We start from the raw sequence: 15,397 nt of genomic DNA, 5'->3' as shown, positions 1-15,397 counted from the left end.
GTGCAAGCCGGAACAAAATTAAAGAGATCTGTACTTTTTCACCGAGACTTCAATGCAGAGATATATTTCTTAAAGAACATTCGATATCATTAGATGTTATACCAGAGATAAAGAGACTTGGGGCAATTACACTACACGCTGCTGACGAAAACAATGCCTGTGGTCTCTTCCCATGCATCGAGAAGGGGAACCGTTATGAGATGGATCAGATGAGACAAATGGCAACGAATAATACTTTAACGCGATTGAGAATACGTGATTGTTAGTAATGAGAAAGTAAAGATCAGTTGACAGTTGAGGCATATTCGAACCTGGTTGTCAGCTACCCCCCTCGGACATATGATTACGACGTATACCAGGTATGTTATTGTGACTTGATTGACTATTTGTCAAAGATTGATTTCTTCTGACTAATATACACACTCTTAATACAACTTGAAATCCTGAGGATGTGTGGATGCTGCTGACACACGCTCCATGAACACCGTACCTGGGTATTGTTTCCAACCGCACACGAACAATGAATTATGGTGTCTGTTCAGCGTTACCGTTGTTTTCATACACACAACTGAATTTCAACTCAAACTAGGACTTATTCAAACATAATTTATTCTTTTGAGTCAATATAATTTACATCTAACTCAAACGTTTGTACATTTGTTTGAATAATATGAAGGATCATGTAACTAAAACATACCATGGACACATGAATTCTTTGTCATGTAGCTTCCTCAAAGTACTACTGAACAACACAAGCACATGTTGCATCAGGATATGAGGGGTGTAATTTACTCAGTTGAACCACTTGCATAGTAATACATGTATTTAAGGCAATGCAACACAGTGCCACAGTGTCCAGACTGCTGCATTACAAGTTGTTGAAAAATTGCTATCAGTGATTATATTGCTGTTTACAAAAACTTTGATAGTTAATTATTCCATACATTTGACATGGCAGTAACGTTGTGCGTAGGTTGTATAGTTCTGGATACATGTAAACTCATGTATAAATCATGTATCCACTCAACACTAAAACTAGGATAATATTCAGACACACAATGCACGGAACAACCCCTAGTAAACACACATTTGTATGATGACATGGTAGCTCGCCCATGACATACACGTCCATGACCTGGAACATGCAGCAGAGAGTTCAATCCAGGGAACACATCAGATGGAAATCCACATGGAAGTTAATATTATGTACAAAAGATACTGACGGCATGGCACTTCAAACTTAGTGTGAAAACACAAATGTGATGTCATGAAATGTTGCTTGAACATATTGTCAATTATCTTGGCATGGCGAACCGTTGTTGTAACTTGTTCACCGACAGCACGTTATGGAAAACAGTGACACTAGAGACAACTGTGTTTGACCTTTGTGCGTGTACAAGTCTTGCACTTCACATGACAACACCAGTGAAAAGTACAGCTACAGCGTTCTGTAACTATGTACTTTTCTGTTGTATGACCACGCCCACAACACATCAGATCACAACCGTCAACTCCGATAGAAGTGGCATTGCACTCACGTCCAAGCGTGCCCTGAAATCCAATACCATTATCCTTTTCGCAAAACGATGGTGAATTCTCAAAGTAGACAAGATCGCGTCGACCTGGTTTCTTATGGTTGACGTTTACGGGATTGAAGTTGAACCTCCTTCGCCTCCGGCCACGACCACGACCTTTGTTCCCTGTAAGTGAAAATGTCAGAATAAAACACTTTGACACATACAACTGACATGTTGTAACATATTTCATCTCCAAAGAACATATTCACACTTTGTGTTTAGATCCAACTTTTTGGCCTCAGACCAGTAATAGGAGCCCAGTGTTGTACGTCAAATAACACGAAGTAGTTGACAAATAATAGAAGCTCGCAGCATAATAATTCATGGATAAGCGCGTGTGAGGAAGGTGCTGCTGCGTCTGCGCAGGGACTCGGGAATGATTGAGGTAATTCTCTTCGATACAGAAAGGGACAACAACGGACATATGTCGTCGGTTTGTGTCTCTTCGTGCTTTCAGTTTCAGAAGCTAACACCGTCTTTTAGTGCAGTGAGTCGAGTGTGATCGCCGGGTCCTTTTAAAACATGGCTAAGCACGGAAGTAAGAGATGACGTCTGTATACTGTAGTTGTGTAACCAAATCAGTAAGTCGTCAGTGGGAACGTGGACCAAGCCCCGCGCGACAAAGCGAATGTTATGGTGAGTGAATGTTGCTCAATAAGTCAGAAACATTCAACCTGTATCATGGTCGCGTGGAAATAACTGAATGTTAACCATACCCTTGACTGAAAGCAGTAGTAGCGAGCCACGCCGAAGGAGCATGATGCCACGGTATCAGCCAAGTCACCGACCTGACAACACTATCCTCGACGAGCATGGCATACTGGGGACCTACTCTTCTCTGAACTTCACACAGGATAGATCCCCCTGTGGAACGCTACCGTGAACATAAGCAACTCGAGAACTTCGCATAATGGCTAAGACGGTTGTTAAGAGTTTAGGAAACATCCAGTTGAGAAGTATCAACTACACGATATGTTGTAGAATTGATATGCCAATTACACGTAATTTCCAGAGAAATTTAGAATATAGAACGTACTTCAGCTAAGCTAATCATGTTATTATAGAAAAGACTACAGATAACACTGTTGATCAGAAAATATCATATGGGAAGTAACACACACACAAGTCACAATACAAGTATATGGCTCTTGCCGACAATTGTAATATGTAACAATTAAGTTGTGTCACCAAGAGAGGACCCTAAACGTATACATGTAAATGCTTAGACCTGCCAGAATCCGATAAAGGTGGGTTCCAATCCCATACTGATCCTGGTTATGATCCTTGGTTTGTTAGAACCATTGCTCATGGGAAAAAACAAAGAATACAAAATGTGTTACTCTGGTATTTCCGCCCACACGCAGATGTATTGAAATACTGTTGTGCAGCACAAAACCGAAATCATTTAGTCACAACAGTAAATAAAGACGTTGTTATCAATATTTGGAAATAAAGAAGTTGTTATCCATAAATGTAAATAAAGAAGTTGTTATCTATTTCATTCCGTCAACTTCTAAGTAATGCAATGCCTATCAAACAAGTGAAAATAGTTTAATCTAATTCTCTACGATAATTTTGTCCATGCGTGAATTACTCTGCTACCACAGAGACGAGCCATAAACGGATACGTGCTTTATTCATGTATATGAAGGGATGTGTAGGAATAAAACGACTACAATTCATTTCGGAACTGCATCGTGTAATCACAAATCCCGTACGTTACAATGGAAAATAGATATATAATCCTTCCAAAATGTTAACAACATGAAAGGCTAAGCATTCGAAAATGATTGTCTATGAAATATAGGTATTTTATTTCAAATCTTAAAAATATAATTCTTCTTGCGAGAACCGATACTGATCTGTTGAAATGGAATGACTCGTTGTAGCTCTTGGAACAGATATGAGAATGTACCTATTTTTATCGCTTTGTAAATGGAAATATAGAAAAAGGTTCAAACTCTTTGCTGCTAATGACTGAAAACTGAAAAGGCAAAGACCAGAAACACTGACATCTCACCATTTCAGTCAATGCAATCGCTTAAATTGGTTGCAAGTAATCATTATAGAATCATTGTAGCATAGCAGAAGCTTCATCACAAATCTGACGGTTGATGTCATCATGGCCCAAATGCGTGGATCCGTGCTCATGATTGTCTGGTCCAGATTCGATTACTTACAGACCGCCGTCGTATAGCTGGAATATTGCTGAGTGCGGCGTTAAACGCCAACAAACAAACAAACAACAAATCTGACACCACATACTTCTCTTTGAGAAACAAGATTGTTCAACAAAGCACATAAAAATGCATAACTTTATTTTTTATGTCGAGAAAAGTTTGATAAGGATATGTATTCTCGTAGACACCCAGCAAGACCTACAAATGACATAATACCATTCTTGTCCCCAAAGAGTGCACAGTAAGACTATTGAGAAATAAGGATACTTATATCACGATTTATTTATTATAAATTAGATTGATCGGTTCAAAGCGATGGGATACGATTTCATAGCGATCAACTTAGATAATACACAGTGACATCGTGTGCCAACCTGTGCAGCAGCAAGTTGGGCAATCGACTTTGACGATTGACGATTGTTATTCCTTCAATTTCACTTTGGGAATATTATATTTCTCTAAATGGATTTGGAATCTAACTGTGCTGTTTTAAGGTTTCTTTGAGAAACAACTAGATTCGTTTAGCTTAGATTTATTTTGCATTACCTCAGATGTTGAATTCCATATAATGTGACATGGGACTTTTGTTGAAGACACAATATTATCACTACTTCAAAACATAAACCCTTTTTTTCCAAGTAGAAAGACCGTTAGTTTGACCAGAAAGATTATGATTAAACAGACTGTGTGCATCCCTATATTTCAGTATGGTTTCTTTTATGATTAACCACTATTGCGAATGCTACTTAAGGAATGTTTTGGTATGTGCTTGCCTTGCGAATATTAAGATAGTGTTACACATGAAAAATACGTGTACTTATATACTGCTTTTAATTTCCATGTGGAACACAATATGTTAACAATGATTATATTATATATTAGTAATGAATAACCTTAATGTTGAGCCACCTTGAACTTTGAATTATTGAATGTAGAAGAACAATGTGATTGCAATGTTTGACTGCAGAGAAACAGGCTCATTCATTTAGATATTTTTTTAAGACGATTTTCAACTTCATTGACGACAGACAAAACGATGGTAATCGACGTCACACAAACCTAGGACCCTCGGTGGTTAAAGGTTTCATATTTATCAAAGTATTAGTAAAATAGAACTGCAGTATTCAAGACGACTATGAAACTTCCCATATCATATTAACTGGAAACACATTGCAAAATGTGTCTGCTGGCGAGTCGCTGGTGTATTAGAAGATATGGCTCAATCAGTATTTTTTCATATGTGTTTTTTACTAAAGCCTGTCAATTTCTTGATTCTTGCAATATTCAAAAGAGTGTGGATCAGTGAGAGAATTACTACGATAAATGATGACTCACTGTCAGGGTTACGTATCTTGGCGTTCAAGAAGATCATTTGGATCAATACAATGTTTGCAATTTGTGCTTTCCTAGTCTTTCCGAGCGCAGATGAGTTGTGACAGATATATAGGATATCCCCGGACCTGCAGGCGTGACATTCGTTGAAAAATAAGTGTCTTCCCAGCAGGCACGCAACGTTGGATCAACGTTCAAAATTGGTTGCGTTTACGTTGTGACCAAAATGCAACGTTGTTTCAACGTTGTAATGCCTGCTGGGTTGTCCTTATTGAGAAAATAAATTATGTTCCAGGGAACTAAAGACGCAAAATGTGTGCACAATTGCAGGAACGTGTGTCGGAGCATTGTCAAATTGTTGAATCAAAAGGAATGTTATTGACCGTTGAGCTTATATCGGTTGACTAGAATATGGTTCCATTTATGTATCCATAGACGATGACAAAATGTATGGGCGCACACATTGCTGTCACAAGTTTTGCTATGAGGCAGAAACAGCTGAATAAATGTAGCAAGTGCACTGCAAGAGGAAACTGTAGACATCTGTTCAGATATCAGAATCGAATACTTTACTCGTACGGAATGATCTGCTGGACTGCTGGACAGTGACGCTCAGGGTCCAGCCTGCCGAAGTACCCTGACTACAGGGTGCAGGGGTATGTCACGTCACAGAACACAGGGACAACTGGCGCTACGCTATCGGTCACAACACAGAGTTGCGCTTGGCCAAATAACGTGAGCTGATAATTGTACAGTACCAAAAGTGCAAGATACATTATCAATAGAAAATTGTTTTCGCAAAGACCATTATAAATACTCGAAGGTATTTAATAGTTATATGATAAAAAAGTAATTGAGGACTGTAGGGATATATGATACATCATGGATGATAATGTATCGTTTAACGCATGGTTAGACTACCCAGTAAGTGTTTGATCACATTTAACTTGTTTAAAGTTTCTGTCAACAAAATTGGTCCATTTTGATTGGTTTAGTAATACACATGCTTTTCAATCTGAGAAGATGTCGCATGCCTGATCACTTGGCTGTGGACATCAAGAGAGGGAACTTTGGAAATGTGGAAACAATGGTTCAGGTTAGTTTAATTTGTCTCAGAAACGCTGTTTCATAAAGAAAGCATAAAATATGAATGTTTATGTTTGTATTGTTTTACACTTTGTAATAGTAATTTCATTAATAATTAATTAATCAATAAGTGTTCTATACAGAAAAACTGTTAATAGTAAATAATGTGTAGCAGTTCTGTATGTGCAGTAATTTATTGTATTAATTGGTATATTTAATATGCTATAGGTTTCATGTACTAGCAGTTGGTGATATTATTATGATTATGAGTGATGTTGAATGTCCTATGCCAGTGTAAGCAATAGGACCAACATTAATGATTTGGGGACAACTACATGGTGGTAGGTGTAACTGGCTATGTTTACTGACTGTTATATTGGATGTAATAACATTCGAATCTATATGTATTTTTTTGCGGTAAAGTTTACAGGACCACTGTATTAACGAGGTCGTGACTGGTGATTAACGAACTCAAAAACACCGGATCATGTATTTTATGGATTGATTCGTCTGTTACATACAGGCGTATCACTATATAACGGTACGTTTCTAAAGTTCGTTGTCCATGACAAACATGTTTTTCTCAATCAACTCTAGATAATGCGCCAGTTAGTGCAAATCAGTTTGTTAAAATAGACAAGTTAGTATTCTACATGATACTATATGGCAACGTGTTCTTTCAACATTGCAATCTACGGAATGCTATGGATGAGGAACTGTAGTTGAAATTAGAAGAGAGTGCACATCTGTACCATGGTGACCCAGATGTAACTACAATGTAACTAATATGGTAGCAGGCACAAGCACAGGCACACACACACAACCACATGTTAGCACCTGGAAAGTGGGTTTTATCAGTATAAAACGATGATCGTTTAAACTCAGTACAGATTTGTAAGAAACATGCAGATTGAGAGAGTTTAGCGTCAAGCGTGCTTACTCTAACTATATATGTAGCTAGCCACAAGAACTGATAAAGCCAGGAAGATTCAATTTCATCGTAGTAACAGGTCGAAGATATAAAGTTGGTAAGATAGACACATTATTGTTCCTGAAACAATGCCGTTTAAAGGTTATTTCAATGAAAACCATCCCGGCTTTATCAGAGTGTCAAACCATACATCGCCTATATACTGACCTTTCACCTGGGCCTTTCCTTCGTTATCTAGCAGAAACAAGCACCCATGAAACATGAAAAACTTCGTGTATGTTACAAGGATCAAACTGGCATTATATATTCTCATTATTCTCATACTAGTGCAGTGGAGATGTCAACCAAAACATGCACACATCAGCTCATTTTCTACAACGATGTACATCGAAGGTATGGATAGCCTACATGTACGAAGAAGCACTATGTATGTATGTATGTATGTATGTATGTATGTATGTATGTATGTATGTATGTATGTATGTATGTATGTATGTATGTATGTATGTATGTATTTATGTATGTATGTATGTATGTATGTATGTATGTATGTATGTATACGCCCTATCTTAACCCGACCTGTGGACCTTCATTTCATGGAGGTTTAGACCGACAAATAGGCAAATTAGGTACATTTATATATATTCAACTACGACACGCACCATACCCCACCCGCAAACACCAATCCGTGCTAAATATAACAATTCAAACGAAATAGTAACATCGTGGACTAAACAGAGTTATTTGAATAATTTTATATTCCGGTCTGTGACTAAAAATACAGTTACTGACGTTTGTCCATATGTGGAAGCGTGAGCTAAAGTGGCTTCATGGATGTGTGCGGTGATAGACCCAAGAAACAATAGCATTTCATAACACATGTGTACACTTCCCTTGTAATCACTTCACAAAAAATGTATTTCCTTTCCTTATCGAGAAACTGGAAAGTGAATAAGTGAGTTGTGTTTAATGCCGCTTTTAACAGTATTCCAGTTATATCACGGCGTGTCAGCTTAATGTGGGAGGAAAGCCCGAAGTGATGCAGGTCTCAGACGTTTACCACTTCGGTGAAACCCACTGTCACTGGTATGGTGCTGACAAACCTAGAAACATAATCGGGGCGAACCGGGATTCGAACCCACAATCATAGGTTTCTGGCGTGCCCAAGGGACGCAACTCTGTACAGCCAATTGCGGCGCCTTAGACGACTGGGCCACATGTGTCCCCGAGAAATTGGAAGGAGGCTATTTAGCATTATCAGTTATAACTACATCTTCTCCCTCGTTTATCGTTCCACACCAGTTAACACAGGGCCTGCGTCCCCAAGTTTAGAGGAAATGTACGTTGTTAATGTACGCGAGATCTGTGACAGGCTCATCAGGGATGTTTGACAGACATCTCATTTGACACTTTTCAGGTAGAAGGTTTATAATTATGACAACATAAACCTCTCGATTTGTTCTGTTAGTGCACATCAGATCATTACTCAACTGTGTGCATTATATATAGAGGCCATCACGCGGGTTTGTATTATGATGGTAAATCTCCAAAACAAACAAGCGTGGTAATATCTTTATCATATAATGTCGTTCTTCAATTTTATCATCAAAATAAGCATTTTCATCTCTCACAAACGGTATCTAAACATTGCAAATTTCCCTGGAATGTGCGCATTAATACATATTATCTCACAATGTCAATGATTAGTCAGACGGAAAGTGACACCTGGTCAATATAGTTCCGACTGAAACACTGTTTTCTAGACAGTGACTTAACTACCATATAGGTGAAAAAAACAACTGCTCATTGAGTTTGTCATAGATCGCCTTTAGCGGCAATCCATCAGTCCGTCCGCTGGAGGGCTGGAGTCTGCCCTCTATCAACGTGAAAGTAACTCTCTTGTCTGTGAGACGGCATGTTTGTTTAGAATCTGGCTGACTTGTCGAAGAGAAACGTTACGAAATGCAGTCGGTTATCCTACACAGTCACAAAATGAAACAAAGTAAGATTACATTTCGGCGAAATCCAACTGTTTTTAATTCGAGAAAAGACCCCAAGCCGCAGAGGTCTTTAAGCACAGGTATGCGAACAGATATCCCGACAGTCTTCGCAGTTCTTTTTCTCCAAAGTAGCCTACACTTGTGAAAGGCCTCAGCTACGTCCATTACACCGATGTTCGGTATCTTATGACTATTATTTGGATAATGATAACAACTATCCCAGTAATTTGTCCAGGTCCTCAATCATCAATGTTGACTTGAGGCAATGCATGAGTAAAAGGTTGTAGCCCAATCATATGTGTATAGGACTTTAAAAAAGCAACCAACCAACCAATCATATGCCGCATTGACAAAAGTGTACACAAAGCTACCCATTAGTGTCTCTGCCTTCAACTTGGAGATCCTTGTGGTTTAAAATACATTACATTTACCTTGTGAACGTACATGTATACTGTTGTTGAACAAAAACCCTTTATCTTTTGGCAACGGTTCAATTCCGACGATTGTATTGATTTGAATATTTCCATACCTCCCCTGTAGCGAACTTAAAACGTTGTGTACCCCAAAACCGATGCCGCGCAGAGCTGAGATGTAGTATACATATCACTCTGCAGATTTCCGAAGCACTAGACATATCATACATGTGTGTGCAGATTTCCGAAGCACAAGAAATATTCCTGCAAATTTAAGGAGCACTGGAAATATCATCCCTTCAGCAGCCCGAGGCATTAGACATATGACATTACCCTGCATCGCGCCATAGCTGCATTGTAACATATCTACAGACATATCTAAGATCATTGCAAACGTACAATAACACGAAAAAAGGCATGAAAAAAGTTGAATTATCTTTTTGCTGAAAATATCGTATCTTCAGAACACGAACACATGGACTGACATAAAGAGTTATTTTCATTTGAAGTAAAATAAAGCCTAACATCACATCACACCATAAGGTAGGTTATATGTAGGTATATATGCACTAGAAATTCCAAACAAACAAGACTGCATAGATGGACCGTGGTTAGGTGACTGTCAACATGGTATCGAGGCGTCTGAGGTTTGTTGGTCTATTTTGCTGTTAGCAATGAAGCGTTTACATAATGTCATTTTGTGTTGAATATAATCTGGCCAAATATACGTGTCAGAATGGTTTTAAGGACTGTATGTGTCTATCTTTTTTATACATTGGTTTAATTTCTCTGTATCAGTTACGCCTGAAGTACAATTATAATACTGATTATAGTGCGCCAGGCTCCTTTCTTGAGCGTATAAAAGTCATACAATCACAAGGCAGGTGTCTCAGTTAAATACGAATCACAAATTACAGCACAAAGAATAGATCGCGACATGTAGTCCTTCTTAAAAATTATTGCCTTCCAGTCAATGCATTAACAATATTATCTAAACATCACAATGGAAATGACAAAACATTCATCGAAATTATATCCCGCCATGCTTGTGGTGGTTGAAAAGGAGGAATAGTGACACACGTTTGTTATTTTCACTACCACAAAGGAAATAATAATAATGATAATAATAGTAATACGTCTTGCCTAATATTTACATAGATGGATTGTTCATGTGCCGCTTATCATATTAAATATTATTTAAATATTCATTAATGCAACTGCATGTTCACTACGAATATGCATCTGAAGGGCTGTACACTCGACATCATGTGCGCCACCTCAGCCATTGCCTTTTCTCAGCAGACGTCCTAACGTGTCTTGTTTTGTTTTCAACATGTGACATGTTTAAACATGTTTAATAAAGAACAGTAATTCCATTGTCAATTTCAAAGTCATGTGTCAAAATAATACCGAACCAACAACGACTAGAATACCTGGGCTTTTAGTTGTCGATTAATGCATTAAAAAGGTCGACATGTACACACTGGTATAAAAGTGATTTTGAATATGAACTCGCATAGGTTAAGCTGTCCTGAACTCATTTTGAATTATACCTTTATTATATAAAGTTGTTCACCATTTAGTAACGATGCTCCTATCATGTTATATAATGTTACAATATATGATTTACAATTAAGAGAAACAAAATAAGTAGTCAAATGACATGAAACCTTCTCATTAGTGAGACATTGAGACCTTTAATGTACTTAATGAAATATATAAATAGGATGAGTGTGTCGTAAAATTTAAACTTTAAATCATATGACAGAAGCTTTTAAAGTACACTGAAAGTAGTGCATGAGGTACGACAAAATCCTTTATACTTTTGATAGAGATAGTAACACATTTATTTTTATTATGTCAATGAAAATGCATTACCAACGTTAGGATGTCTGGCGCACCAGGAATAATGGTAGTGTTTTTTAAGATCTGAATTACTTGATAAGTGAAGCCTGTCGTGGCAGAATGGGCTGTGCACTGTGTGAAGTTATGATCGCTTGGTACCAGTGTTCGTTTGATATGGCTTGAAGTTTCCCCCCTGAATCACTACGTGCTGCTGTGACATAAATGAAATGCGTTTGAAAGATACGGTCTCGTGCTCCCTTGAAATAAATGGACTCTTTATATATATATATATATGTTCGTTAATGTTCCATGATCCGTAATTATCACTTAAAACTTGGATTAAAAATATTTGCTTTATGAGGAGGAAGAATCCTGCCCACTGCATTATGATACATTATGTGTTTAAAAAGAAAGACTGGATGATGGATACATTTCATCCAAATTTCTTGTTTGCTACATATTAGAATGTTAGTTAGGTACTTTGAACCAGAACGTCCTGTATCCGTCGTTAGTGATACAGCATGGCGTTATCTACACATCAGCGTACATCGGGAACAGGTACATTGAGGTAGGGTACATCTTGCCGGCTGAATAAATGTATATTTTACTACGCGACTTTCTTCAGTATAAGATCGGCGGCGACCAAAATCGTTAATTTTGCAATAAAAGACGTGTTTAAGTGACGGTACCTTGCACTAGAGAAGCTATATACATGCACAACATAGAATGTGATGAATTCAATGATAGTAACAAACCTCGATCGTCAAAGGAAACAGTAAGTAACTGCGTGTGGAATGCAAAGAGTGATAACTCCGCAATTGCATAACGTGTAGGCCACGAGAACCTTAACAGCTGCGACGGTCACCTTAACAGCTTACCCTTGACTCATATCGAAAACGACGTCGTCTTGCAACAGTTTCAAGCCATTGCAACACGACGACGTACTGGAATCGTATTTAACCTTTTCATCACTCCTGATAAAGTATAACATGAAAGCACATGATTTGTTTAAAAAACTGAACACACCAATCTGCTAACATAACATTTTATCGAAATAGTGCAGGTCACGGCGACCAGAATTATTATCCTCTACAGGTGAACCGATGCAGTTGTTAAGACACATCAAATTGACACACATCCATGGCATCTCGATCGTCAGCATTTTCCCACCTGATAAGAATACAAACGGAGCTAACCTGGAAGTACTCTCGTTGCTCCATCAAACCTGTCTTTGAGGATGTCCCCAACATTCCTGAAAGCAGGGAGTCTCATCCAGCACGTCTTGATGGTGCAGCTTCCCGACATGCCGTGACATTTACATTCCTGCTTCAGTCCCGAGGTGACGTGCTAGAACATAATGGATCAACATGATCTGCTGTGTGATGTATGTTACAGGTGAACGTATAATGAATACAGTGTATCCTTCACTTTCATACCACATATTTTAGTATCATGAATATTGCTCCCGCCCCGGGATCCGCCAAACCCCTCTCTGCTCTCCACCGGTCTCTCCTTATCTCCACGCCTCACCCAGAATGTCCTCCCTCTCTTTTCACTCTCGTTCTCCGTCCTTTAAGCCCCCCTCTCCCAACCTCTACTGATATGTGGATTTAATATAGGAACTCAATGTATCAAATCAAAGTAGGAAACAATATGAGTATTCATGTTGGGAAAGCAATATGGGAAACAATTACAGAAAAAAACAATATAGGAAGTCAATATAGAAAAGCATTGCGATCAAACCAATCCAGCAGTTAATCGAACTAAATAGCACGGTTTCCATCATTTAGCATTAGCTCAGTAATTGTTGATATGAATGTACAAGTGCTGTTTTGCATAAACGGGCACGATATTCAACTGTGCAGGTAAATCGCTTTGTTAATCCATCCGGTTAAAGATGATGATTTTATGCGCTCTACAACTAGAATAAAACACTGCATAACATCGTAGTTTAATTCTTAATTACAATTATTAACGACGACTAAGAGTCGTTTATTTCTTGTATGAGATGTCAACATTATTTACAACCTCAAAATGACAAAATTTATTGGCTTTAAACATCTTTACCGGTATTGAATTAATGAGAACTCCCTGAATACAATCGGATCTTGGTAATGTCGAACAAATTCATTATATGAACATTGGGTTATGGTATTTCCTGAATATTCTCACATTCTCACTACCTTTTAAAAAATAACGTCCTCCAATTTTACGACATCATCAAGTTGCGAGCGTGTGTTCGAATCTCCAGAAATGGCGTTATGATAGAATAATGTTTTATCTTAAAAGATATAACACTTCGTTCTTTGTTGTTGTTCTTCTTTGCAATTTATCGCGAAGCTATCAAATATACATAAATAATGGTAGGAGAAATATTGAGGGACGTCACAATAGCAACGACGTCGTTTAACCTATTATATTTTCGACTGGAAATGTCCATGTTGAAGACGCCATTTCTTCATTTGTAAGTGTGGTATTAAAGATGGCGTTACAATCGTGTGTATCCAGCTAATTTGACGAATTTACATTGTTAGCTTTTGCTCGGGAAATTTGAAATGTCTTGAAATTTTGTAAGCTGTGCTAGTTCTAGGTATGTGTATCTCCTTGGGACACATTCTCACGTAAGAATCTCAAGACAGTTCCCAAACTATGTATAGTGCGTGATTGTAGGATACGAAATAGGCTTCAAGTTGCATGATACTTTGGCAACAAGAGGGAAATATGTTACAATATAACAATAGAAGGCATGTCAGTTGAGGGAAGGGGGTGTGAATGTAAGTATAAGTGAAGGCAGGTCAGTTGAGGGAAGGGGAGTGTGGATGTTGGTATAAGAGAAGGCAGGTTAGTTGAGGGAAGGGGAATGTGGATGTTGGTATAAGTGAAGGCAGGTCAGTTGAGGGAAGGGGAGGGTGAATGTTAGTATAAGAGAAGGCTGGTCAGCTGAGGGAAGGGGAGTGTGAATGTGAGTATAAGTGAAGGCTGGTCAGTTGAGGGAAGGGGAGTATGAATGTGAGTATAAGAGAAGGAAGGTCAGTTGAGGGAAGGGGAGTATGAATGTGAGTATAAGAGAAGGCTGGTCAGTTGAGGGAAGGGGAGTGTGAATGTTAGTATAAGAGAATGCTGGTCAGCTGAGGGAAGGGGAGTGTGAATGTGAGTATAAGAGAAGGCTGGTCAGTTGAGGGAAGGGGAGTATGAATGTGAGTATAAGAGAAGGAAGGTCAGTTGAGGGAAGGGGAGTATGAATGTTAGTATAAGAGAAGGAAGGTCAGTTGAGGGAAGGGGAGTGTGAATGTAAGTATAAGTGAAGGCAGGTCAGTTGATGGAATGGGAGTGTGAATGTTAGTATGAGTGAAGGCTGGTCAGTTGAGGGAAGGGGAGTGTGGATGTTGGTATAAGAGAAGGCAGGTCAGTTGAGGGAACGGGAGTATGAATGTTAGTATAAGAGAAGGCTGGTCAACTGAGGGAAGGGGAGTGTGAATGTAGGTATAAGAGAAGGCAGGTCAGTTGGGGGAAGGGGAATGTGGATGTTGGTATAAGTGAAGGCAGGTCAGTTGAGGGAAGGGGAGTGTGAATGTTAGTATAAGAGAAGGAAGGTCAGTTGAGGGAAGGGGAGAGTGAATGTTGGTATAAGTGAAGACAGGTCAGTTAAGGGAAGGGGAGAGTGAATGTTAGTATAAGAGTAGGCTGGTCAGTTGAGGGAAGGGGGGTGTGAATGTAAGTAAAAGTGAAGGCAGGTCATCGAGGGAAGGGGAGTGTTAATGTTGGTATAAGAGAAGGCAGGTCAGTTGAGGGAAGGGGAGTGTGGATGTTGGTATAAGAGAAGGCAGGTCAGTTGAGTGAAGGGGAGTGTGAATGTTAGTATAAGAGAAGGCAGGTCAGTGGAGGGAAGGGGAATGTGGATGTTGGTATAAGTGAAGGCAGGTCAGCTGAGGGAAGGGGAGTGTGAATGTTAGTATAAGAGAAGGCGGGTCAGTTGAGGGAAGGGGAATGTGGATGTTGGTAATAGTGAAGGCAGGTCAGTTGAGGGAAGGGG

The 15,397-nt window shown here is 38.8% G+C and overlaps 1 protein-coding gene across 3 annotated transcripts in view; it reads right to left on the bottom strand.

Moving 5' to 3' along the window:
* Nucleotides 1-592: 592 nt before the first annotated feature.
* LOC124119865 (protein Wnt-1-like) overlaps nt 593-15,397 on the bottom strand; it is a 37,880-nt gene continuing 23,075 nt past the window's right edge. The window contains exons 4-6 of one of the 3 annotated variants that reach the window (XM_048382438.1): nt 12,561-12,711; nt 7,314-7,340; nt 593-1,700 (exon numbers count right to left, since the gene is read on the bottom strand). In XM_048382438.1, the coding sequence (XP_048238395.1) occupies nt 1,363-1,700; nt 7,314-7,340; nt 12,561-12,711 (516 nt within the window). In that variant the 3' untranslated portion in view covers nt 593-1,362. The remainder of the gene's footprint in view (nt 1,701-7,313; nt 7,341-12,560; nt 12,712-15,397) is intronic. The other 2 variants (XM_046482526.2, XM_046482527.2) reach the window with 2 other exon arrangements.

Source organism: Haliotis rufescens, unplaced genomic scaffold, assembly GCF_023055435.1.
Source record: "Haliotis rufescens isolate VD_foot unplaced genomic scaffold, xgHalRufe1.0.p SCAF_4, whole genome shotgun sequence".
Lineage (NCBI taxonomy): Eukaryota > Metazoa > Mollusca > Gastropoda > Lepetellida > Haliotidae > Haliotis > Haliotis rufescens.
The sequence above is the reverse complement of the archived record's forward strand: the minus strand, read 5'-3'. Positions and strand labels throughout refer to the sequence as shown.